The following is a 25301-nucleotide window of genomic DNA, read 5'->3' as shown; positions in this document are numbered from 1 at the left end:
TAGCGCACAGCACTGCAGCTATGCGCCATTGCTCCCTGTGCACACCACATACTCTGGTCACTGATGGGTGCAGGGCGCTGGGGGGGGGCGCCCTGGGCAGCAATTAGAGTACCTTAAGGTGGCTAATCACACATAATATAGCCTAAGAAGCTATATATGTGTAAAATACCCCAGCCACATTATTATTATAAGAGCGGTAAAAGTCAGCCGAAAAAGGGGCGGGGCTATCTCCCTCAGCACACTGGCGCCATTTCCTCTCACAGCTCCGCTGGAAGGACGCTCCCCAGGCTCTCCCCTGCAGTTTCCAGGCTCAATAGGGTAAAAAAGAGATGGGTGGGCACTAAATTTAGGCGCAAATACTATATATATAGCGGCTATAGGGAAAAATCACTTGTGTAGTGTAACTCCCTGCATTATATAGCGCTGTGGTGTGTGCTGGCATACTCTCTCTCTGTCTCCCCAAAGGACTTTGTGTGGTCCAGTCCTCAGTCAGAGCATTCCCTGTGTGTGTGCGGTGTGTCGGTACGGCTGTGTCGATGTTTGATGAGGAGGCTTACGTGGAGGCGGAGCAGGTGCTGATAAATGTGGTCACCCCCTGCGGGGTCGACACATGAATGGATGGATATATGGAAGGAATTACGCGACAGTGTCAACTCCTTACATAAAAGGTTTGACGACATAGCAGATGTGGGACAGCCGGCTTCTCAGCCCGTGCCTGCCCAGGCGTCTCAAAAGCCATCAGGGGCTCAAAAACACCCGCGACCTCAGATGGCAGACACAGATGTCGACACGGATACTGACTCCAGTGTCGACGACGATGAGACTAGTGTACATTCCAATAGAGCCACCCGTTACATGATTACGGCAATGAAAAATGTTTTGCACATTTCTGACATAAACCCAGGTACCACAAAAAAGGGTATTATGTTTTGGGAGAAAAAGCTACCAGTGGTTTTTCCCCCATCAGATAAGTTAAATGAAGTGTGTGAAGAAGCGTGGGCTTCCCCCGATAAGAAACTGGTGGTTTCTAAAAAGTTACTAATGGCGTACCCTTTCCCGCCAGAGGACAGGTTACGTTGGGATCCATCCCCTAGGGTGGATAAAGCACTCACACGCCTGTCAAAGAAGGTGGCACTACCGTCTCCGGACACGGCCGCCCTAAAGGAGCCTGCTGATAGGAAGCAGGAGGCTATCCTGAAGTCTGTATATACACACTCGGGTATTATACTGAGACCGGCTATTGCTTCAGCATGGATGTGCAATGCTGTAGCTGCGTGGTCAGATTCCCTATCTGAAAATATTGATACCCTAGACAGGGACACTATATTGCTAACCATAGAGCATATTAAAGAGGCTGTCTTATACATGAGAGATGCACAGAGGGATATTTGCCGGCTGGCGTCTAGAATTAATGCAATGTCCATTTCTGCCAGGAGAGTATTGTGGACTCGGCAGTGGACAGGTGATACAGATTCTAAAAGGCACATGGAGGTTTTGCCTTACAAAGGTGAGGAATTGTTTGGGGACGGTCTCTCGGACCTAGTTTCCACAGCAACAGCTGGGAAGTCGACATTTTTACCCCATGTTCCCTCACAGCCAAAGAAAGCACCGTATTATCAGGTACAGTCCTTTCGGCCCCAGAAAGGCAATCTGGTTAGAGGCGCGTCCTTTCTGCCCAGAGGCAGAGGTAGAGGGAAAAAGCTGCAACATACAGCCAGTTCCCAGGAACAAAAGTCCTCCCCCGCTTCCTCTAAGTCCACTGCATGACGCTGGGGCTCCACAGGCGGAGCCAGGTGCGGTGGGGGCCCGCCTCAGAAACTTCAGCGAGCAGTGGGCTCGCTCACGGGTGGATCCCTGGATTCTACGAGTGGTATCTCAGGGGTACAAGCTAGAATTCGAGACGTCTCCCCCTCGCCGTTTCCTCAAATCTGCCTTGCCAACAACACCCCCAGACAGGGAGGCAGTGCTGGAGGCGATTCACAAGCTGTATTCTCAGCAGGTGATAATCAAGGTACCCCTCCTTCAACAAGGACGGGGTTACTATTCCACAATGTTTGTGGTACCGAAACCGGACGGTTCGGTGAGACCCATTTTACATTTGAAATCCTTGAACACTTATATAAGAAGGTTCAAGTTCAAGATGGAATCGCTCAGGGCGGTTATTGCAAGCCTGGACGAAGGGGATTACATGGTATCACTGGACATCCAGGATGCTTACCTGCATGTCCCCACTTACCCTCCTCACCAGGAGTACCTCAGATTTGTGGTACAGGACTGTCATTACCAATTCCAGACGTTGCCGTTTGGTCTGTCCACGGCACCGAGGGTATTTACCAAGGTAATGGCCGAAATGATGATACTCCTTCGGAAAAAGGGAGTTTTAATTATCCCGTACTTGGACGATCTCCTTATAAAGGCGAGGTCCAGGGAGCAGTTGTTGGTCGGAGTAGCACTATCTCGGGAAGTGTTACAACAGCACGGCTGGATTCTGAATATTCCAAAGTCACAGCTGGTTCCTACGACACGTCTACTGTTCCTGGGGATGGTTCTGGACACAGACCAGAAAAAAGTGTTTCTCCCGGAGGAGAAAGCCAAGGAGCTGTCATCTCCAGTCAGAGACCTCCTAAAACCGGAACAGGTGTCGGTGCATCACTGCACGCGAGTCCTGGGAAAGATGGTAGCTTCTTACGAAGCAATTCCATTCGGCAGGTTCCATGCAAGGATCTTTCAGTGGGATCTGTTGGACAAGTGGTCCGTATCGCATCTTTAGATGCATCGGCTGATAACCCTGTCTCTAAGGGCAAGGGTGTCTCTGCTGTGGTGGCTGCAGAGTTCTCATCTTCTAGAGGGCCGCAGATTCGGCATACAGGACTGGGTCCTGGTGACCATGGATGCCAGCCTTCGAGGCTGGGGGGCAGTCACACAGGGAAGAAACTTCTAAGGACTATGGTCAAGCCAGGAGACTTCCCTACACATAAATATTCTGGAACTAAGGGCCATTTACAATGCCCTAAGTCAGGCAAGACCCCTGCTTCAAGACCAGCCGGTGCTGATCCAGTCAGACAACATCACGGCGGTCGCTCATGTAAACCGACAGGGCGGCACAAGAAGCAGGATGTCGATGGCAGAAGCCACAAGGATTCTCCGATGGGCGGAAAATCACGTGTTAGCACTGTCAGCAGTGTTCATTCCGGGAGTGGACAACTGGGAAGCAGACTTCCTCAGCAGACACGACCTCCACCCGGGAGAGTGGGGACTTCATCCAGAAGTCTTCAAAATGATTGTAAACCGTTGGGAAAGGCCACAGGTGGACATGATGGTGTCCCGCCTCAACAAAAAGCTGAAAAGTTATTGCGCCAGGTCAAGGGACCCTCAGGCGATAGCTGTGGACGCTCTAGTGACACCATGGGTGTACCAGTCGGTTTATGTGTTCCCTCCTCTTCCTCTCATACCCAAGGTACTGAGGATAATAAGAAGGAGAAGAGTAAGAACTATACTCATTGTTCCGGATTGGCAAAGAAAAGCTTGGTACCCAGAACTTCAAGAAATTATCTCAGAGAACCCATGGCCTCTGCCGCTCAGACAGGACCTGCTGCAGCAGGGGCCCTGTCTGTTCCAAGACTTACCGCAGCTGCGTTTGACGGCATGGCGGTTGAACACCGGATCCTAAAGGAAAAGGGCATTCCGGAGGAAGTCATTCCTACGCTGATTAAAGCTAGGAAGGATGTGACCGCAAAACATTATCACCGCATATGGCGGAAATATGTTGCTTGGTGTGAGGCCAGGAAGGCCCCAACGGAGGAATTTCAGCTGGGTCGATTTCTGCACTTCCTATAGTCAGGGGTGACTATGGGCCTAAAATTGGGTTCCATTAAGGTCCAGATTTCGGCTCTGTCGATTTTCTTCCAAAAAGAACTGGCTTCACTGCCTGAAGTTCAGACTTTTGTTAAAGTAGTGCTGCATATTCAGCCCCCCTTTGTGCCTCCAGTGGCACTTTGGGATCTCAATGTGATGTTGGATTTCCTAAAGTCGCATTGGTTTGAGCCACTTAAAACTGTGGAGCTAAAATATCTCGCGTGGAAAGTGGTCATGCTGTTGGCCTTGGCTTCGGCCAGGCGTGTGTCAGAATTGGCGGCTTTGTCATGTAAAAGCCCTTATCTGATTTTCCATATGGATAGGGCAGAATTGAGGACTCTTCCCCAATTTCTTCCTAAGGTGGTATCAGCGTTTCATTTGAACCAACCTATTGTGGTGCCTGCGGCTACTCGGGACTTGGAGGATTCCAAATTGCTGGACGTAGTCAGGGCCCTGAAAATTTATGTTTCCAGGACGGTTAGAGTCAGGAAGACTGACTCGCTATTTATCCTGTATGCACCCAACAAGCTGGGTGCTCCTGCTTCAAAGCAGACTATTGCTCGCTGGATCAGTAGCACGATTCAACTTGCACATTCTGCGGCTGGACTGCCGCATCCTAAATCTGTAAAAGCCTATGCCACGAGGAAAGTGGGCTCTTCTTGGGCGGCTGCCCGAGGGGTCTCGGCCTTACAACTTTGCCGAGCTGCTACTTGGTCGGGTTCAAACACATTTGCAAAATTCTACAAGTTTGATACCCTGGCTGAGGAGGACCTTGAGTTTGCTCATTCGGTGCTGCAGAGTCATCCGCACTCTCCCGCCCGTTTGGGAGCTTTGGTATAATCCCCATGGTCCTTACGGAGTTCCCAGCATCCACTAGGACGTCAGAGAAAATAAGAATTTACTCACCGGTAATTCTATTTCTCGTAGTCCGTAGTGGATGCTGGGCGCCCATCCCAAGTGCGGATTGTCTGCAATACTTGTATATAGTTATTGCCTAACTAAAGGGTTATTGTTTGGAGCCATCTGTTGAGAGGCTCCGTTGTTATTCATACTGTTAACTGGGTATAGTATCACAAGTTGTACGGTGTGATTGGTGTGGCTGGTATGAGTCTTACCCGGGATTCCAAATCCTTTCCTTATTGTGTCAGCTCTTCCGGGCACAGTTTCCCTAACTGAGGTCTGGAGGAGGGGCATAGAGGGAGGAGCCAGTGCACACCAGGTAGTCCTAATTCTTTCTTAGAGTGCCCAGTCTCCTTCGGAGCCCGCTATTCCCCATGATCCTTACGGAGTACCCAGCATCCACTACGGACTACGAGAAATAGAATTACTGGTGAGTAAATTCTTATTATAGGGGAGAGGGAACGTACAGTGATATATGAGGGGAATAACACTGCCCCCGGCACACACTGATATGTAGTATTATTATGTAGGGGAGAGGGGACCGTACAGTGATATGAGGGGGAATAACACAGCTCCCGGCACACGCTGATATGTGGTATTATTATTATATAGGGGAGAGGGGACCGTACAGTGATATATGAGGGGGAATAACACAGCTCCCGGCACACGCTGATATGTGGTATTATTATTATATAGGGGAGAGGGGACCGTACAGTGATATGAGGGGGAATAACACAGCTCCCGGCACACGCTGATATGTGGTATTATTATTATTATATAGGGGAGAGGGGACCGAACAGTGATATATGAGGGGAATAACACAGCTCCCGGCACACGCTGATATGTGGTATTATTATTATATAGGGGAGAGGGGACCGTACAGTGATATATGAGGGGGAATAACACAGCTCCCGGCACACGCTGATATGTGGTATTATTATTATATAGGGGAGAGGGGACCGTACAGTGATATATGAGGGGGAATATCACAGCTCCCAGCACACGCTGATATGTGGTATTATTATTATTATATAGGAGAGAGGGCACCGTACAGTGATATATGAGGGGGAATAACACAGCTCCCGGCACACGCTGATATGTGGTATTATTATTATATAGGGGAGAGGGGACCGTACAGTGATATATGAGGGGAATAACACAGCTCCCGGCACACACTGATATGTGGTATTATTATATAGGGGAGAGGGGACAGTACAGTGATATATGAGGGGGAATAACACAGCTCCCGGCACACGCTGATATGTGGTAATATTATTATATAGGGGAGAGGGGACCGTACAGTGATATATGAGGGGGAATAACACAGCTCCCGGCACACACTGATATGTGGTATTATTATATAGGGGAGAGGGGACAGTACAGTGATATATGAGGGGGAATAACGCAGCTCCCGGCACACACTGATATGTGGTATTATTATATAGGGGAGAGGGGACAGTACAGTGATATATGAGGGGGAATAACACAGCTCCCGGCACACGCTGATATGTGGTAATATTATTATATAGGGGAGAGGGGACCGTACAGTGATATATGAGGGGGAATAACACAGCTCACGGCACACGCTGATATGTGGTATTATTATTATATAGGGGAGAGGGGACCGTACAGTGATATATGAGGGGAATAACACAGCTCCCGGCACACACTGATATGTGGTATTATTATTATATAGGGGAGAGGGGACCATACAGTGATATGAGGGGGAGTAACACAGCTCCTGGCACACTCTTATATGTGGTATTATTATACTAGGTGATTCATCGCGCCCTACAGGCGCTCTTCACACCGTCGTAAATGGCTACGCCCCCTTAACCGGGGTTGCCACGGGAGGGGCTGGTGCCGCGGGTGGGTGAGGGGCAGGTTCCGCAGGTGGGGGTCCGGAGCCATCGCGGGTGCCGCAGGTGGGGGAGTGGCGGGTGCGGTGGGGGAGGTGCTGCGGGTGGGGGAGGGGGCGGGAGCCACCGCAGGTGGAGGGGGGGCGGCTAATGCTTCTCCTTTCTGTGTAGATTGTTGGAGGGTGTGTTGCTGCAGATGCAGTGAGACTATTTTGGGGTGTGGACCTGGAGCTGCAGCTCCATCAGTCCCATTACTAATCCTGCTCTGTGAAAACACAGCAGGCAAAGGGCAGAGCCTCCCATTGGATGTAACCTGTGTGAGAGGGCGTTTCTAGCCCAATCAGCTGTGGACTGGGTGTGATAGACCTGCCACTAACCCAATGAGAGCTCCTAGCCACGCCCAGCGTTATACACACAGGCACAGAGTCACAGATCTGGGCTATTATATAGGAGATAAGGGAGAGGGAACGTACAGTGATATATGAGGGGAATAACACAGCTCCCGGCACACGCTGATATGTGGTGGTATTATTATTATTATATAGGGGAGAGGGAACCGTACAGTGATATATGAGGGGGAGTAACACAGCTCCCGGCACACGCTGATATGTGGTATTATTATTATATAGGGAAGCGGGTACTGTACAGTGATATATAAGGGAATAACACAGCTCCCGGCACACGCTGATATGTGGTATTATTTCTCTAACGTCCTAAGTGGATGCTGGGGACTCCGTCAGGACCATGGGGTTTAGCGGCTCCGCAGGAGACAGGGCACAATAATAAAAGCTTTAGGATCAGGTGGTGTGCACTGGCTCCTCCCCCTATGACCCTCCTCCAAGCCTCAGTTAGATTTTTGTGCCCGGCCGAGAAGGGTGCAATCTAGGTGGCTCTCCTGAGCTGCTTAGAATAAAAGTTTAAGTTAGGTTTTTTATTTTCAGTGAGTCCTGCTGGCAACAGGCTCACTGCTACGAGGGACTTAGGGGAGAGAAGTAAACTCACCTGCGTGCAGGATGGATTTGCTTCTTAGGCTACTGGACACCATTAGCTCCAGAGGGAGTCGGAACACAGGTCTCACCCTGGGGTTCGTCCCGGAGCCGTGCCGCCGACCCCCCTTGCAGATGCCGAAGTTGAAGAGGTCCAGAAACAGGCGGCAGAAGACTTTCAGTCTTCATAAGGTAGCGCACAGCACTGCAGCTGTGCGCCATTGTTGTCAGCACACTTCATACCAGCGGTCACTGAGGGTGCAGGGCGCTGGGGGGGGCGCCCTGGGCAGCAATGTATTATACCTTTTTTATGGCTAAAATACATCACATATAGCTCTTGAGGCTATATGGATGTATTTAACCCCTGCCAGATCTCACAAACTCCGGGAGAAGAGCCCGCCGTTTTAGGGGGCGGGGCCTATTCTCCTCAGCACACGGCGCCATTTTCCTGCTCAGCTCTGCTGTGAGGAAGGCTCCCAGGCTCTCCCCTGCACTGCACTACAGAAACAGGGTTAAAACAGAGAGGGGGGGCACTTATTTGGCGATATGATTACATATGTGAAAATGCTATAAGGGAAAACACTTGTATAAGGGGTTGTCCCTGTATAATTATAGCGTTTTTGGTGTGTGCTGGCAAACTCTCCCTCTGTCTCCCCAAAGGGCTAGTGGGGTCCTGTCCTCTATCAGAGCATTCCCTGTGTGTGTGCTGTGTGTCGGTACGTGTGTGTCGACATGTAGGAGGACGATGTTGGTGAGGAGGCGGAGCAAATTGCCTGTATTGGTGATGTCACTCTCTAGGGAGTCGACACCGGAATGGATGGCTTATTTAGGAATTACGTGATAATGTCAACACGATGCAAGGTCGGTTGACGACATGAGACGGCCGGCAAACAAATTAGTACCTGTCCAGGCGTCTCAGACACCGTCAGGGGCTTGTAAAAACGCCCATTTACCTCAGTTGGTCGACACAGACACGGACACTGACTTCAGTGTCGACGGTGAAGAAACAAACGTATTTTCCTTTAGGGCCACACGTTACATGTTAAGGGCAATGAAGGAGGTGTTACATATTTCTGATACTACAAGTACCACAAATAAGGGTATTATGTAGGGTGGGAATAATCTACTTGTAGTTTTTCCTGAATCAGATAAATTAAAGTGTGTGATGATACGTGGGTTTCCTCCGATAGAAAATTATTGGAGGTATACCCTTTCCCGCCAGAAGTGAGGGTGAGTTGGGAAACACACCTTAGGGTGGATAAGGCGCTCACACGCTTATAAAAACAAGTGGCGTTACCGTCTCCAGATACGGCCGCCCTCAAAGAGCCAGCTGATAGGAAGCTGAAAAATATCCTAAAAAGTATATACACACATACTGGTGTTATACTACGACCAGCAATCGCCTCAGCCTGGATGTGCAGCGCTGGGGGGGCTTGGTCGGATTTCCTGACTGAAAATATTGATACCCTTGACAGGAACAATATTTTATTGACTATAGAGCATTTTAAGGATGCATTTCTATATATGCGAGATGCGCAGAGGGATATTTGCATTCTGGCATCAAGAGTAGATGTGATGTCCATATCTGCCAGACGATGTTTATAGACACGACAGTGGTCAGGTGATGCAGATTCCAGACGGCACATGGAAGTATTGCCGTATAAAGGGGCGGTCCATTGGACCTGGTGGCCATGGCAACAGCTGGAAAATCCACTTTTGTTACTCCAAGTCACATCTCAGCAGAAAAGGACACAGTCTTTTCAGTCTCAGTCCTTTCGTACCCATAAAGGCAGGCGGGCAAAAGGCCAGTCATATCTGCCCAGGGTTAGAGGAAAGGGAAGAAGACTGCAGCAGGCAGCCCATTCCCAGGAACAGAAGTCCTCCACAGCTTCTGCCAAGTCCGCAGCATGACGCTGGGGCCATACAAGCGGACTCAGGTGCGGTGGGGGGTCATCTCAAGAGTTTCAGCACGCAGTGGGCTCACTCGCAAGTGGACTCCTGGATCCTACACGTAGTATCCCAGGTGTACATTGGAAATTCGAGACGTCTTCCCCTCACAAGTTCCTGAAGTCTGCTTTACCAACGTCTCCCTCCGACAGGGAGGCAGTATTGGAAAAAAATTCACAGGCTGTATTCCCAGCAGGTGATAATCAAAGTACCCCTCCTACAACAAGGGAAGGGGTATTATTCCACACTATATTGTGGTACTGAAGCCAAACGGCTCGGTGAGATCTAAAAGATTTGAACAATTACATACAAGGGTTCAAATCAAGATGGAGTCACTCAGAGCAGTGATAGCGAACCAGGACGATATGGTGTCACTGGATATCAGGGACGCTTACCTACATGTCCAAATTTTGCCCTTCTCACCAAGGGTATCTCAGGTTCGTGGTACAGAACTGTCACTATCAGTTCAGACGCTGCCGTTTGGATTGTCCACGGCACCCCGGGTCTTTACCATGGTAATGGCCGAAATGATGATTCTTCCTAAAAGAAATATGGACGCTTTCCTGATAAGGGCAAGGTCCAGAGAACAGTTGGCGGTCGGAGTAGCACTATCTCAAGTAGTTCTACGACCGCACGAGTGGATTCTAAATATTCCAAAATCGCAGCTTTTTCCGACGACACGTCTAATGTTCCTAGGAATGATTCTGGACACAGTCCAGAAAAGGATGTTTTCTCCCGGAGAAGAAGACCAGGGAGTTATCCGAGCTAGTCAGGAACCTCCTAAAACCAGGAAAAGTATCAGTGCATCATTGCACAAGGGTCCTGTGAAAAATGGTGGTTTCTTACAAAGCGATCCCATTCGGTAGATTTCACGCAAGAACCTTTCAGTGGAATCTGCTGGGAAAATGGTCCGGATCGCATCTTCAGATGCATCAGCGGATAACCCTGTCTCCAAGGACAAGGGTGTTTTCTTCTGCGGTGGCTGCAGAGTGCTCATCTATGAAAGGGCCGCAGATTCGACATTCAGGACTGGGTCCTGGTGACCACGGATGCCAGCCTGAGTGGCTGGGGAGCAGTCACACAAGGAAAAAATTTTCCAGGGAGTGTGATCAAGTCTGGAGACTTCTCTCCACATAAATATACTGGAGCTAAGGGCAATTTACAAGGCTCTAAGCTTAGCAAGACCTCTGCTTCAAGGTCAGCCGGTATTGATCCAGTGGGACAACATCACGGCAGTCGCCCACGTAAACAGACAGGGCGGCACATGAAGCAGGAGGGAAATGGCAGAAACTGCAAGGATTCTTCGCTGGGCGAAAAATCATGTGATAACACTCTCAGCAGTGTTAATTCCGGGAGTGGAAAACTGGGAAGCAAACTTCCTCAGCAGGCATAACCTCCACCCGGGAGAGTGGGGACTTCAGCGGGAAGTCTTCCACATGATTGTAAACCGTTGGGAAAAACCAAAGGTGGACATGATGGCGTCCCGCCTGAACAAAAAACTAGACAAATATTGCGCCAGGTCAAGGGACCCTCAGGCAATAGCGGTGGACGCTCTGGTAACACTGTGGGTGTACCAGTCAGGGTATGTGTTCCCTCCTATGCATCTCATACCAAAAGTACTGAGAATCATAAGAAGGAGATGAGTAAGAACGATACTCGTGGTTCCGGATGGGTCAAGAAGGACTTGGTACCCGGAACTTCAAGAGATGCTCACGGAAGAACCGTGGCCTCTACCTTTTAAGAAAGGACCTGCTCCAGCAGGGGCCTTGTCTGTTCCAAGACTTACCGCGGCTGCGTTTGACGGCATGGCAGTTGAACGCCGGATCCTGAAAGGGCATTCCAGATGAAGTCATCCCTACCCTGGTCGAAGCCAGGAAGGATGTAACCGAAAAACATTTTCACCGCATTTGGCGAAAATATGTTGCGTGGTGTGAGGCCAAGAAGGTCCCTACAGAGGAATTCCGACTGGGTCGTTTCCTACATTTCCTGAAAACAGGACTGTCTATGGGCCTAAAATTAGGGTCCATTAAGGTTCAAATTTCGACCCTGTCAAATTTCTTCCAGAAAGAACTGGCTTCAGTGCCTGAAGTGCAGACGTTTGTAAAAGGGGTACTGCATATACAGCCTCCATTTGTGCCCCCAGTGGCACCTTGGGATCTCAATGTTGTTTTGAGTTTCCTAAAGTCACATTGGTTTGATCCACTCACCACTGTGGAATTAAAATATTTCACATGGAAGGTGAAGATTCTATTAGCCCTGGCTTCAGCCAGGCGTGTGTCAGAATGGGCGGCTTTATCATATAAAAGCCCTTACTTAATTTTTCATTCTGACAGGGCAGAATTGAGGACTCGTCCTCAATTTCTCCTTAAGGTGTTTTCTGTTTTTCACATGAACCAATCTATTGTGGTACCTGCGGCTACTAGGGACTTGGAGGACTCCAAGTTACTTGACGTTGTCAGGGCCCTGAAAATATATGTTTCCAGGACGACTGGAGTCAGAAAATCTGACTCGCTGTTTAGCCTGTATGCACCCAACAAGATGGGTGTTCCTGCTTCTAAGCAGACGATTGCTCGCTGGATTTGTAGTACAATTCAGCTTGCACATTCTGTGGCAGGCTTGCCACAGCCAAAATCAGTAAAAGCCCATTCCACAAGGAAGTGGGCTCATCTTGGGCGGCTGCCCGAGGGGTCTCGGCTTTACAACTTTGCCGAGCTGCTACTTGGTCAGGGGCACACCCTGACTGAGGAGGACCTGGAGCTCTCTCATTCGGTGCTGCAGAGTCATCCGCACTTTCCCGCCCGTTTGGGAGCTTTGGTATAATCCCCATGGTCCTGACGGAGTCCCCAGCATCCACTTAGGACGTTAGAGAAAATAAGAATTTACTTACCGATAATTCTATTTCTCGTAGTCCGTAGTGGATGCTGGGCGCCCATCCCAAGTGCGGATTGTCTGCAATACTTGTACATAGTTATTGTTACAAAAATCGGGTTATTCTTGTTGTGAGCCATCTTTTCAGAGGCTCCTTCGTTGTTATCATACTGTTAACTGGGTTCAGATCACAGGTTGTACGGTGTGATTGGTGTGGCTGGTATGAGTCTTACCCGGGATTCAATATCCTTCCTTATTATGCACGCTCGTCCGGGCACAGTATCCTAACTGAGGCTTGGAGGAGGGTCATAGGGGGAGGAGCCAGTGCACACCACCTGATCCTAAAGCTTTTATTATTGTGCCCTGTCTCCTGCGGAGCCGCTAAACCCCATGGTCCTGACGGAGTCCCCAGCATCCACTACGGACTACGAGAAATAGAATTATCGGTAAGTAAATTCTTATTTTTCTCTAACGTCCTCGTGGATGCTGTTGACTCCGTAAGGACCATGGGTAATAGACGGGCTCCACAGGAGACTGGGCACTCTAAGAAAGATTTAGGACTACCTGGTGTGCACTGGCTCCTCCCCCTGTGACCCTCCTCCAAGCCTCAGTTAGATTTCTGTGCCCGGCTGAGCTGGATGCACACTAGGGGCTCTCCTGAGCTCCTAGAAAGAAAGTGTTTGTTAGGTTTTTTATTTTCAGTGAGACCTGCTGGCAACAGGCTCACTGCATCGAGGGACTAAGGCAGTGGTTTCCAAACTTTTTTGAATCACGGCACCCTAGAATATCAGAATTTTTTTCACGGCACCCCTAGGCCAAAAATTTCTTATTGAGAAATTTAGAAAGAAGTATTACATTAAGTAGATCGCGTTTATATGTCATCCTTAGGGTCAGTTGTGTGGTGAGGGACAAGATTTGCTTCTGTTTGGCCACATATTTTATGACTGGCAGCCACCAGCAATGGTTTTGCCTATTATATTGACCATGAATAATTTGAATTGGTCCTGGACCACCCCCCAGGGCACCCCTGCAAGTGTCCCGAGGCACCCCAGGGAGCCACGGCACACAGTTTGGGAACCTCTGGACTAAGGGGAGAAGAAGCGAACCTACCTAAGTGGTGGTAGCTTGGGCTTCTTAGGCTACTGGACACCATTAGCTCCAGAGGGATCGAACACAGGACCCGACCTCGTCGTCCGTTCCCGGAGCCGCGCCGCCGTCCCCCTTACAGAGCCAGAAGCAAGAAGGTGGTCCAGAAAATCGGCGGCTGAAGACTTCTGTCTTCTCCAAGGTAGCGCACAGCACTGCAGCTGTGCGCCATTGCTCCTCATGCACACCACACACTGCGGTCACTGATGGGTGCAGGGCGCTGGGGGGGGGCACCCTGAGCAGCAATATTAACACCTTGGCTGGCAAACTAACACCATATATAGCCCCAGGGGCTATATAGGTGTATATTAACCCCTGCCAGATATATTAAAATAGCGGGAGAAAGCCCGCCGAAAAAGGGGCGGGGCCTTCTCCCTCAGCACACTGGCGCCATTTTTCCCTAGGCGCAGTATAACGTTTTATGCAGCTATAAGGGGAAAACACACTTCTATAGGTGATATCCCTGTGATATATAGCGCTCTGGTGTGTTCTGGCATACTCTCCCTCTGTCTCCCCAAAGGGCTTTGTGGGGTCCTGTCCTCTGTAAGAGCATTCCCTGTGTGTCTGCTGGGTGTCGGTACTGCTGTGTCGACATGTATGAGGAGGAAAATGATGTGGAGGCGGAGCAAATGCCTGTGAATGTGATGTCACCCCCTGCGGGGTCGACACCTGTGTGGTTGGACTTATGGAAGGAATTGCGTGAAAGTGTCAACTCCTTACACAAAAGGTTTGACGACATAGGACAGCCGGCTACACAGCTTGTGCCTGTTCCAGTGTCTCAAATGTCATCAGGGGCTTTAAAACGCCCGCTCCCTCAGCTGACAGATACAGACGTCGACACGGATACCGACTCCAGTGTCGACGATGATGAGACTAGTGTACCTGCGGGGTCGACACCTGAATGGATGGATATGTGGAAGGAATTATGCGACAGTGTCAACTCCTTACATAAAAGGTTTGACGACATAGCAGATGTGGGACAGTTGGCTTCTCAGCCCGTGCCTGCCCAGGCGTCTCAAAAGCTATCAGGGGCTCAAAAACGCCCGCTACCTCAGATGGCAGACACAGATGTCGACACGGATACTGACTCCAGTGTCGACGACTATGAGACTAGTGTACATTCCAATAGGGCCACCCGTTACATGATTGAGGCAATGAAAAATGTTTTACACATTTCTGATAATACCCCAGGTACCACAAAAAAGGGTATTATGTTTGGTGAGAAAAAACTACCTGTAGTTTTTCCTGCATCTGAGGAATTAAATGAGGTGTGTGAGGAAGCGTGGACTTCCCCCGATAAGAAATTGATAATTTCAAAACGATTATTGGCAGCGTACCCTTTCCCGCTAGAGGATAGGTCACGTTGGGAAACACCCCCTAGGGTAGATAAGGCGCTGACACGCTTATCAAAGAAGGTGGCACTACCGTCTCCGGATACGGCCACCCTGAAGGAACCTGCTGATAGAAAGCAGGAAGCTACCCTAAAGGCTATTTACACACACACGGGCATTATATTGCGACCAGCGATTGCATCAGCTTGGATGTGCAGTGCTGCTGTTGCGTGGTCGGATTCCCTGTCGGATAATATTGATACCATGGATAGGGACAATATTTTGCTGACGATTGAGCATATAAAAGATGCAGTCTTATACATGCGTGATGCACAGAGGGATATTTGCCGGCTGGCATCAAGAATAAGTGCTATGTCCATTGCCGCCAGAAGGGGGTTATGGACTCGGCAATGGTCTGGCGATGCCGACTCAAAGCGGCACATGGAAGTTTTGCCCTATAAGGGGGTGGAACTGTTTGGGGATGGTCTTTCGGACCTCGTGTCCACAGCTACTGCTGGGAAATCGACCAGGCTGCCCCACAGCAAAAGAAAGCACCGTATTATCAGGTACAGTCCTTTCGGCCCCCAAAAACCAAGAGGGCTAGAGGCTCATCCTTTCTGCCGAGAGGCAAAGGTAGAGGAAAAAAGCTGTAACACACAGCTAGTTCCCAAGAGCAGAAGTCCTCCCCTGCGTCCGGTAAGTCCACAGCATGACGCTGGGGCTGCTCAGGCGGACCCGGGTACGGTGGGGGCCCGTCTCAGAAAATTCAGCGCACAGTGGGCTCTCTCACAGGTGGATCCCTGGGTCCTTCAGGTAGTACTTCAGGGGTACAGGCTCGAATTCGAGACGTCTCCCCCCCGCCGTTTCCTAAAATCTGCCTTACCGGCAACTCCCTCTGCCAGGGAGGCAGTGTTGGTGGCTATTCAAAAACTGTATTCACAGCAAGTGATTGTCAAAGTACCCCTCCTTCAGCAAGGAAAGGGTTACTATTCCTCAATGTTTGTGGTTCCGAAACCGGACGGTTCGGTGAGACCCATCTTAAATCTAAAATCCTTGAACACTTATATCAAAAGGTTCAAGTTCAAGATGGAATCGCTCAGGGCGGTTATTGCGAGCCTGGACGAGGGGGATTACATGGTCTCCCTGGACATCAAGGATGCGTACCTTCATGTCCCCATTTACCCTCCTCACCAGGAGTACCTCAGATTTGTGGTACAGGACTGTCACTATCAGTTCCAGACGCTGCTGTTTGGGTTGTCCACGGCACCGAGGGTCTTTACCAAGGTAATGGCCGAAATGATGATACTCCTTCGCAAGAAAGTAGTTTCAATTATCCCGTACTTGGACGATCTCCTGATAGAGGCGAGGTCCAAGGAACAGTTGGTAGTGGGGGTGGCACTTTCTCGGGAAGTGCTACAACAGCACGGCTGGATTCCCAATATTCCAAAGTCACAGCTGGTCCCGACGACACGTCTTCTGTTCCTGGGAATGATTCTGGACACAGACCAGAAAAGAGTGTTTCTTCCAGTGGAAAAAGCAGAGGAGTTGTCATCTCTAGTCAGAGACATCCTAAAACCGGGACAGGTGTCGGTACATCAATGCACACGAGTCCTGGGAAAAATGGTAGCTTCGTACGAGGCAATTCCATTCGGAAGGTTCCACGCAAGGACTTTCCAGTGGGACCTGTTGGACAAATGGTCCGGGTCCCATCTCCAGATGCAACAGCGGATAACCCTGTCGGCAAGGACCAGGGTGTCGCTACTGTGGTGGCTGCAGCGGGCTCATCTACTAGAGGGCCGCAGATTCGGAATACAGGACTGGGTCCTGGTGACCACGGATGCCAGCCTTCGGGGCTGGGGGGCAGTCACACAGGGAAGAAATTTCCAAGGACTGTGGTCAAATCAGGAGATTTCGCTTCACATAAATATTCTGGCGCTAAGGGCCATTTACAATGCCCTAAGTCAAGCGAGACCCCTGCTTCAGAACCGGCCGGTGCTGATCCAGTCAGACAACATCACGGCGGTCGCCCATGTAAACAGACAGGGCGGCACAAGAAGCAGGAGGGCAATGGCGGAAGCCACAAGGATTCTCCGATGGGATCATGTGTTAGCACTGACAGCAGTATTCATTCCGGGAGTGGACAACTGGGAAGCAGACTTCCTCAGCAGGCACGACCTCCACCCGGGAGAATGGGGACTTCATCCAGAAGTTTTCGGAATGCTGGTCAACCGTTGGGAAAAACCACAGGTGGACATGATGGTGTCCTGCCTCAACAAAAAGTTAAAAAGGTATTGCGCCAGGTCAAGGGACCCTCAGGCGATCGCTGTGGACGCTCTAGTGACACCGTGGGTGTACCAGTCGGTTTATGTGTTTCCTCCTCTGCCTCTCATACCCAAGGTACTGAGAATAATAAGAAGGCGAGGAGTGAGAACTATTCTCGTGGCTCCGGATTGGCCAAGAAGAGCTTGGTACCCGGAACTTCAAGAGATGCTTGCAGAGGACCCTTGGCCTCTGCCGCTCAGACAAGACCTGCTGCAGCAGGGACCCTGTCTGTTCCAAGACTTACCGCGGCTGCGTTTGACGGCATGGCGGTTGAACGCCGGAACCTAAAGGAAAAAGGCATTCCGGAGGAAGTCATCCCTACCCTGATCAAAGCCAGGAAGGATGTCACCGCAAAGCATTATCACCGCATTTGGCGGAAGTATGTTGCTTGGTGTGAGGCCAAGAAGGCCCCAACGGAGGAATTTCAACTGGGTCGATTCCTACATTTCCTGTAAGCAGGTGTGACTTTGGGCCTCAAATTGGGGTCCATTAAAGTCCAGATTTCGGCCCTGTCGATTTTCTTCCAGAAAGAACTGGCTTCACTGCCTGAAGTTCAGACTTTTGTCATGGGAGTTCTGCATATTCAGCCTCCCTTTGTGCCCCCAGTGGCACCTTGGGATCTCAATGTGGTTTTGGAGTTTCTAAAATCACATTGGTTTGAGCCACTTAAGACTGTGGATTTAAAATATCTCACGTGGAAAGTGGTTATGTTGTTGGCTTTGGCTTCGGCCAGACGTGTGTCAGAATTGGCGGCTTTGTCCTGTAAAAGCCCCTATCTGATTTTCCATATGGATAGGGCAGAGTTGAGGACTCGTCCTCAGTTTCTCCCGAAGGTGGTATCAGCTTTTCACTTGAACCAACCTATTTTGGTGCCTGCGGCTACTAGGGACTTGGAGGATTCCAAGTTTCTGGACGTAGTCAGGGCCCTGAAAATATATGTTTCCAGGACGGCTGGAGTCAGGAAGACTGACTCGCTGTTTATCCTGTATGCACCCAACAAGCTGGGTGCTCCTGCTTCTAAGCAGACTATAGCGCGCTGGATTTGTAGCACTATTCAGCTGGCGCATTCTGCGGTAGGACTACTGCAGCCTAAATCTGTAAAAGCCCATTCCACAAGGAAGGTGGGCTCATCTTGGGCGGCTGCCCGAGGGGTCTCGGCTTTACAACTTTGCCGAGCTGCTACTTGGTCAGGGGCAAACACGTTTGCAAAATTCTATAAATTTGATACCCTGGCTGAGGAGGACCTGGAGTTCTCTCATTCGGTGCTGCAGAGTCATCCGCACTCTCCCGCCCCTTTGGGAGCTTTGGTATAATCCCCATGGTCCTTACGGAGTCCCCAGCATCCACTAGGACGTCAGAGAAAATAAGAATTTACTCACCGGTAATTCTATTTCTCGTAGTCCGTAGTGGATGCTGGGCGCCCATCCCAAGTGCGGATTGTCTGCAATACTTGTAAATAGTTATTGTTACACAAATCGGGTTGTTATTGCGAGCCATCTGTTCAGAGGCTCCTTTTGTTATCATACTGTTAACCGGGGTTCCTATCATGAGTTATATGGTGTGATTGGTGTGGCTGGTATGAGTCTTACCCGGGATTCAAAATCCTTCCTTATTGTGTCAGCTCTTCCGGGCACAGTGTCCTAACTGAGGCTTGGAGGAGGGTCATAGGGGGAGGAGCCAGTGCACACCAGGTAGTCCTAAATCTTTCTTAGAGTGCCCAGTCTCCTGCGGAGCCCGTCTATTCCCCATGGTCCTTACGGAGTCCCCAGCATCCACTACGGACTACGAGAAATAGAATTACCGGTGAGTAAATTCTTATTATTATTATTATATAGGGGAGAGGGGACCGTACAGTGATATATGAGGGGGAATAACACAGCTCCCGGCACACGCTGATATGTGGTATTATTATATAGGGGAGAGGGGACAGTACAGTGATATATGAGGGGAATAACACAGCCCCCGGCACACACTGATATGTGGTTTTATTATTATATAGGGGAGAGGGAACGTACAGTGATATATGAGGGGGAGTAACAGCTCCCGGCACACACTGATATGTGGTATTATTATTATATAGGGGAGAGGGGACCGTACAGTGATATATGAGGGGGAGTAACACAGCTCCCGGCACACGCTGATATGTGGTATTATTATTATATAGGGGAGAGGGAACGTACAGTGATATATGAAGGGAATAACACAGCCCCCGGCACACACTGCTATGTGGTGGTATTATTATTATATAGGGGAGAGGGAACGTACAGTGATATATGAGGGGGAATAACACAGCTCCCGGCACACGCTGATATGTGGTATTATTATTATATAGGGGAGAGGGGACCGTACAGTGATATATGAAGGGAATAACACAGCCCCCGGCACACACTGCTATGTGGTGGTATTATTATTATATAGGGGAGAGGGAACCGTACAGTGATATATGAGGGGGAATAACACAGCTCCCGGCACACACTGATATGTGGTATTATTATTATATAGGGGAGAGGGGACCGTACAGTGATATATGAGGGGGAATAACACAGCTCCCATCACACTCTTATATGTGGTATTATTATTATATAGGGGAGAGGGAACGTACAGTGATATATGAGGGGAATAACACAGCCCCTGCACACACTGATATGTGGTGGTATTATTATTATATAGGGGAGAGGGAACCGTACAGTGATATGTGAGGGGGAATAACACAGCTCCCGGCACACGCTGATATGTGGTATTATTATTATATAGGGGAGAGGGGACAGTACAGTGATATATGAGGGGGAATAACACAGCTCCCGGCACACACTGATATGTGGTATTATTATATAGGGGAATGGGGACCGTACAGTGATATATGAGGGGGAATAACACAGCTCCCGGCACACACTGATATGTGGTATTATTATTATATAGGGAAGCGGGTACTGTACAGAGATATATGAGGGAATAACACAGCTCCCGGCACACGCTGATATGTGGTATTATTATTATATAGGGGAGAGGGGACCGTACAGTGATATATAAGGGGGAATAACACAGCTCCCGGCACACACTGATATGTGGTATTATTATTATATAGGGGAGAGGGAACGTACAGTGATATATGAGGGGAATAACACAGCCCCCGGCACACACTGATATGTGGTATTATTATTATATAGGGAAGCGGGTACTGTACAGTGATATATGAGGGGGAATAATACAGCTCCCGGCACACGCTGATATGTGGTATTATTATTATATAGGGGAGAGGGGACCATACAGTGATATATGAGGGGGAATAACACAGCTCCCGGCACACGCTGATATGTGGTATTATTATTATATAGGGGAGAGGGGACCGTACAGTGATATATGAGGGGGAATAACACAGCTCCCGGCACACACTGATATGTGGTATTATTATTATATAGGGGAGAGGGGACCATACAGTGATATGAGGGGGAGTAACACAGCTCCCGGCACACTCTTATATGTGGTATTATTATTATACTAGGTGATTCATCGCGCCCTACAGGCGCTCTTCACACCGTACCACGGGAGGGGCTGGTGCCGCGGGTGGGTGAGGGGCAGGTTCCGCAGGTGGGGTCCGGAGCCATCGCGGGTGCCACAGGTGGGGGAGGTGCGGGGGTGCTGCGGGTGGGGGAGGGGGGCAGGAGCCACCGCAGGTGGAGGGGGGGCGGCTAATGCTTCTCCTTTCTGTGTAGATTGTTGGAGGGTGTGTTGCTGCAGATGCAGTGGGACTATTTTGGGGTGTGGACCTGGAGCTGCAGCTCCATCAGTCCCATTACTAATCCTGCTCTGTGAAAACACAGCAGGCAAAGGGCAGAGCCTCCCATTGGATGTAACCTGTGTGAGAGGGCGTTTCTCGCCCAATCAGCTGTGGACTGGGTGTGATAGACCTGCCACTAACCCAATGAGAGCTCCTAGCCACGCCCAGCGTTATACACACAGGCACAGAGACACAGATCTGGGCTATTATATAGGAGATAAGGGAGAGGGAACGTACAGTGATATATTAGGGGAATAACACAGCCCCCGGCACACACTGATATGTGGTGGTATTATTATTATATACTGGAGAGGGAACGTACAGTGATGTATGAGGGGAATAACACAGCCCCCGGCACACACTGATATGTGGTGGTATTATTATTATTATATAGGGGAGAGGGAACGTACAGTGATATATGAGGGGAATAACACAGCTCCCGGCACACACTGATATGTGGTGGTATTATTATTATATACTGGAGAGGGAACGTACAGTGATGTATGAGGGGAATAACACAGCCCCCGGCACACACTGATATGTGGTGGTATTATTATTATTATATAGGGGAGAGGGAACGTACAGTGATATATGAGGGGAATAACACAGCTCCCGGCACATGCTGATATGTGGTATTATTATCATATAGGGGAGAGGGGACCGTACAGTGATATATGAGGGGGAATAACACAGCTCCCGGCACACGCTGATATGTGGTATTATTATTATATAGGGGAGAGGGGACCGTACAGTGATATATGAGAGGAATAACACAGCTCCCGTCACACTCTTATATGTGGTATTATTATTATATAGGGGAGAGGGGACTGTACAGTGATATATAAGGGAATAACACAGCTCCCGGCATACGCTGATATGTGGTATTATTATTATTATTATTACATAGGGGAGAGGGGACCGTACAGTGATATATGAGGGGGAATAACACAGCTCCCGGCACACGCTGATATGTGGTATTATTATTATATAGGGGAGAGGGGACCGTACAGTGATATATGAGGGGGAATATCACAGCTCCCGGCACACGCTGATATGTGGTATTATTATATAGGGGAGAGGGGACAGTACAGTGATATATGAGGGGAAAAACACAGCCCCCGGCACACACTGATATGTGGTATTATTATTATATAGGGGAGAGGGGACCGTACAGTGATATATGAGGGGGAATAACACAGCTCCCGGCACACGCTGATATGTGGTATTATTATTATATAGGGGAGAGGGGACCTTACAGTGATATATGAGGGGGAGTAACACAGCTCCCGGCACACGCTGATATGTGGTATTATTATTATATAGGGGAGAGGGAACGTACAGTGATATATGAAGGGAATAACACAGCTCCCGGCACACGCCGATATGTGGTATTATTATTATATAGGGGAGAGGGGACCGTACAGTGATATATGAGGGGGAGTAACACAGCTCCCGGCACACACTGATATGTGGTATTATTATTATATAGGGGAGAGGGGACCGTGCAGTGATATATGAGAGGTAATAACACAGCTCCCATCACACTCTTATATGTGGTATTATTATTATATAGGGGTGAGGGGACAGTACAGTGATATATGAGGGGAATAACACAGCCCCCGGCACACGCTGATATGTGGTATTATTATTATATAGGGGAGAGGGGACCGTACAGTGATATATGAGGGGGAATAACACAGCCCCCGGCACACGCTGATATGTGGTATTATTATTATATAGGGGAGAGGGGACCGTACAGTGATATATGAGGGGGAATAACACAGCTCCCGGCACACGCTGATATGTGGTATTATTATTATATAGGGGAGAGGGGACCGTACAGTGATATATGAGGGGGAGTAACACAGCTCCCGGCATACACTGATATGTGGTATTATTATTATATAGGGGAGAGGGGACCGTGCAGTGATATATGAGAGGTAATAACACAGCTCCCATCACACTCTTATATGTGGTATTATTATTATATAGGGGAGAGGGAACGTACAGTGATATATGAGGGAATAACACAGCTCCTGGCACACGCTGATATGTGGTATTATTATTATATAGGGGAGAGGGGACCGTACAGTGATATATGAGGGGAAAAACACAGCTCCTGGCACACGCTGATATGTGGTATTATTATTATAGAGGGGAGAGGGGACTGTACAGTGATATATAAGGGGAATAGCACAGCTCTCTGCACACGCTGATATGTGGTACTATTATATAGCGGAGAGGGGACCGTACAGTGATATATGAGGGTAATAACACCGCTTCTGGCACACACTGATATGTGGTATCATTATTATATAGGGGAGAAGGGGCCATGCAGAGATATAGATGTAGCCATGCTCATCTAGCCTTCGTGTGGCGTGTAGTAAAACTAATCGCATCACGTTTGCCTGCGCTTTGTCGCAGCGTAGTACTGTACTGTACTATACTTCCTTGGAAACAGGAAAACAGACGTGTGAGAGTGAGGAGGCGGACCCTGATAAAAAAACTTCCTGTCTGTGCTGGCGGGTACAGGCCCTATTCCCAATGTAAGGCTGCCATGGAGTCTCTCGAAAAAAAAAACAATTATCGGTGAGTATAATCCGATGTTTTTTATCCTCAGACAATCCAGCTATGATTAACCAGAGTATTTCTTAGACGCTGCGTGAGGATGGTGCCGATCCTCTATGTATCGCTGAGTCACTGAAGATGGACATGAACAGGGATCACATGACTGAGAGGATATTACATCTCACCCTGCAGATTATCTATCTGCTGACTGGAGAGGTGAGGAATTCTGGGAGATTTTGGGTTCCGTTTAGGAAGCATTCCTTGCTCTGTGTAGATCCAGTTCAAAAAATGTTGGGTGCACAAAGGATGGCAGGTAAGTGCACTTTCCTGTTTATGGTATATATTTATACCTTTTGCAGTTTTAGTTATTGCGCACATCCTACCAAATCCGTGCACTCCAAGTGTGTTAATTTGTCATTTACCTTTTCATTGATGTCTTCTCCAAAACACAGGATTACACAGTAGTGAAGAAGACATCCGGTGAGACACCCAGCAGCCGTCCCCATGTGTCAGGAGGACTGAGCAGCACCCAGAGCCTCATTACGGTGCCTCCACCTCACTCACTGATACATGAGAGACACAATGACCAGAAGATCCTGGAACTCACCAACAAGATCATTCAGCTGCTGACTGGAGAGGTGACTGCTGGGAATGGGACATTATACAGTAACACCAGGGGATGTGTCTGGGTGATGACTGGAGAGGTGACTGCTGGGAATGGGGTATTATACAGTAACACCAGGGGATGTGTCTGGGTGATGACTGGAGAGGTGACTGCTGGGAATGGGGCATTATACAGTAACACCAGGGGACGTGTCTGGGTGATGACTGGAGAGGTGACTGCTGGGGATGGGACATTATACAGTAACACCAGGGGACGTGCCTGGGTGATGACTGGAGAGGTGACTGCTGGGAATGGGGCATTATACAGTAACACCAGGGGATGTGTCTGGGTGATGACTGGAGAGGTGACTGCTGGGAATGGGACATTATACAGTAACACCAGGGGACGTGCCTGGGTGATGACTGGAGAGGTGACTGCTGGGAATGGGGCATTATACAGTAACACCAGGGGACGTGTCTGGGTGATGACTGGAGGGGTGACTGTTGGGAATGGGACATTATACAGTAACACCAGGGGATGTGTCTGGGTGATGACTGGAGAGGTGACTGCCGGGAATGTGGCATTATACAGTAACACCAGGGGATGTGTCCGGGTGATGACTGGAGAGGTGACTGCTGGGAATGGGACATTATACAGTAACACCAGGGGACGTGTATAGGTGATGACTGGAGAGGTGACTGCTGGGAATGGGGCATTATACAGTAACACCAGGGGACGTGTCTGGGAGATGACTGGAGAGGTGACTGCTGGGAATGGGACATTATACAGTAACACCAGGGGATGTGTCTGGGTGATGACTGGAGAGGTGACTGCTGGGAATGGGACATTGTACAGTAACACCAGGGGGCGTGTCCGGGTGATGACTGGAGAGGTGACTGCTGGGAATGGGGCATTATACAGTAACACCAGGGGACGTGTCTGGGTGATGACTGAAGAGGTGACTGCTGGGAATGGGGCATTATACAGTAACACCAGGGGACGTGTCTGGGTGATGACTGGAGAGGTGACTGCTGGGAATGGGACATTATACAGTAACACCAGGGGATGTGTCTGGGTGATGACTGGAGAGGTGACTGCTGGGAATGGGGTATGATACAGTAACACCAGGGGATGTGT

At 49.4% G+C, this 25301-nt stretch overlaps 1 protein-coding gene across 4 annotated transcripts in view; it reads left to right on the top strand.

Moving 5' to 3' along the window:
* LOC135056984 (zinc finger protein 436-like) overlaps nt 1-25301 on the top strand; it is a 76196-nt gene that overhangs the window by 818 nt on the left and 50077 nt on the right. For 2 of the 4 annotated variants that reach the window (XM_063962813.1, XM_063962809.1), the window contains exons 2-3: nt 23454-23776; nt 24013-24198. In XM_063962813.1, coding sequence (XP_063818883.1) covers nt 23699-23776; nt 24013-24198 — 264 coding nt within the window. In that variant the 5' untranslated portion in view covers nt 23454-23698. The remainder of the gene's footprint in view (nt 1-23453; nt 23777-24012; nt 24199-25301) is intronic. The other 2 variants (XM_063962812.1, XM_063962811.1) reach the window with 2 other exon arrangements.

The sequence above is a fragment of the Pseudophryne corroboree genome, chromosome 3, assembly GCF_028390025.1.
Source record: "Pseudophryne corroboree isolate aPseCor3 chromosome 3, aPseCor3.hap2, whole genome shotgun sequence".
Lineage (NCBI taxonomy): Eukaryota > Metazoa > Chordata > Amphibia > Anura > Myobatrachidae > Pseudophryne > Pseudophryne corroboree.
This window is presented reverse-complemented; position numbering and strand designations above follow the sequence as displayed.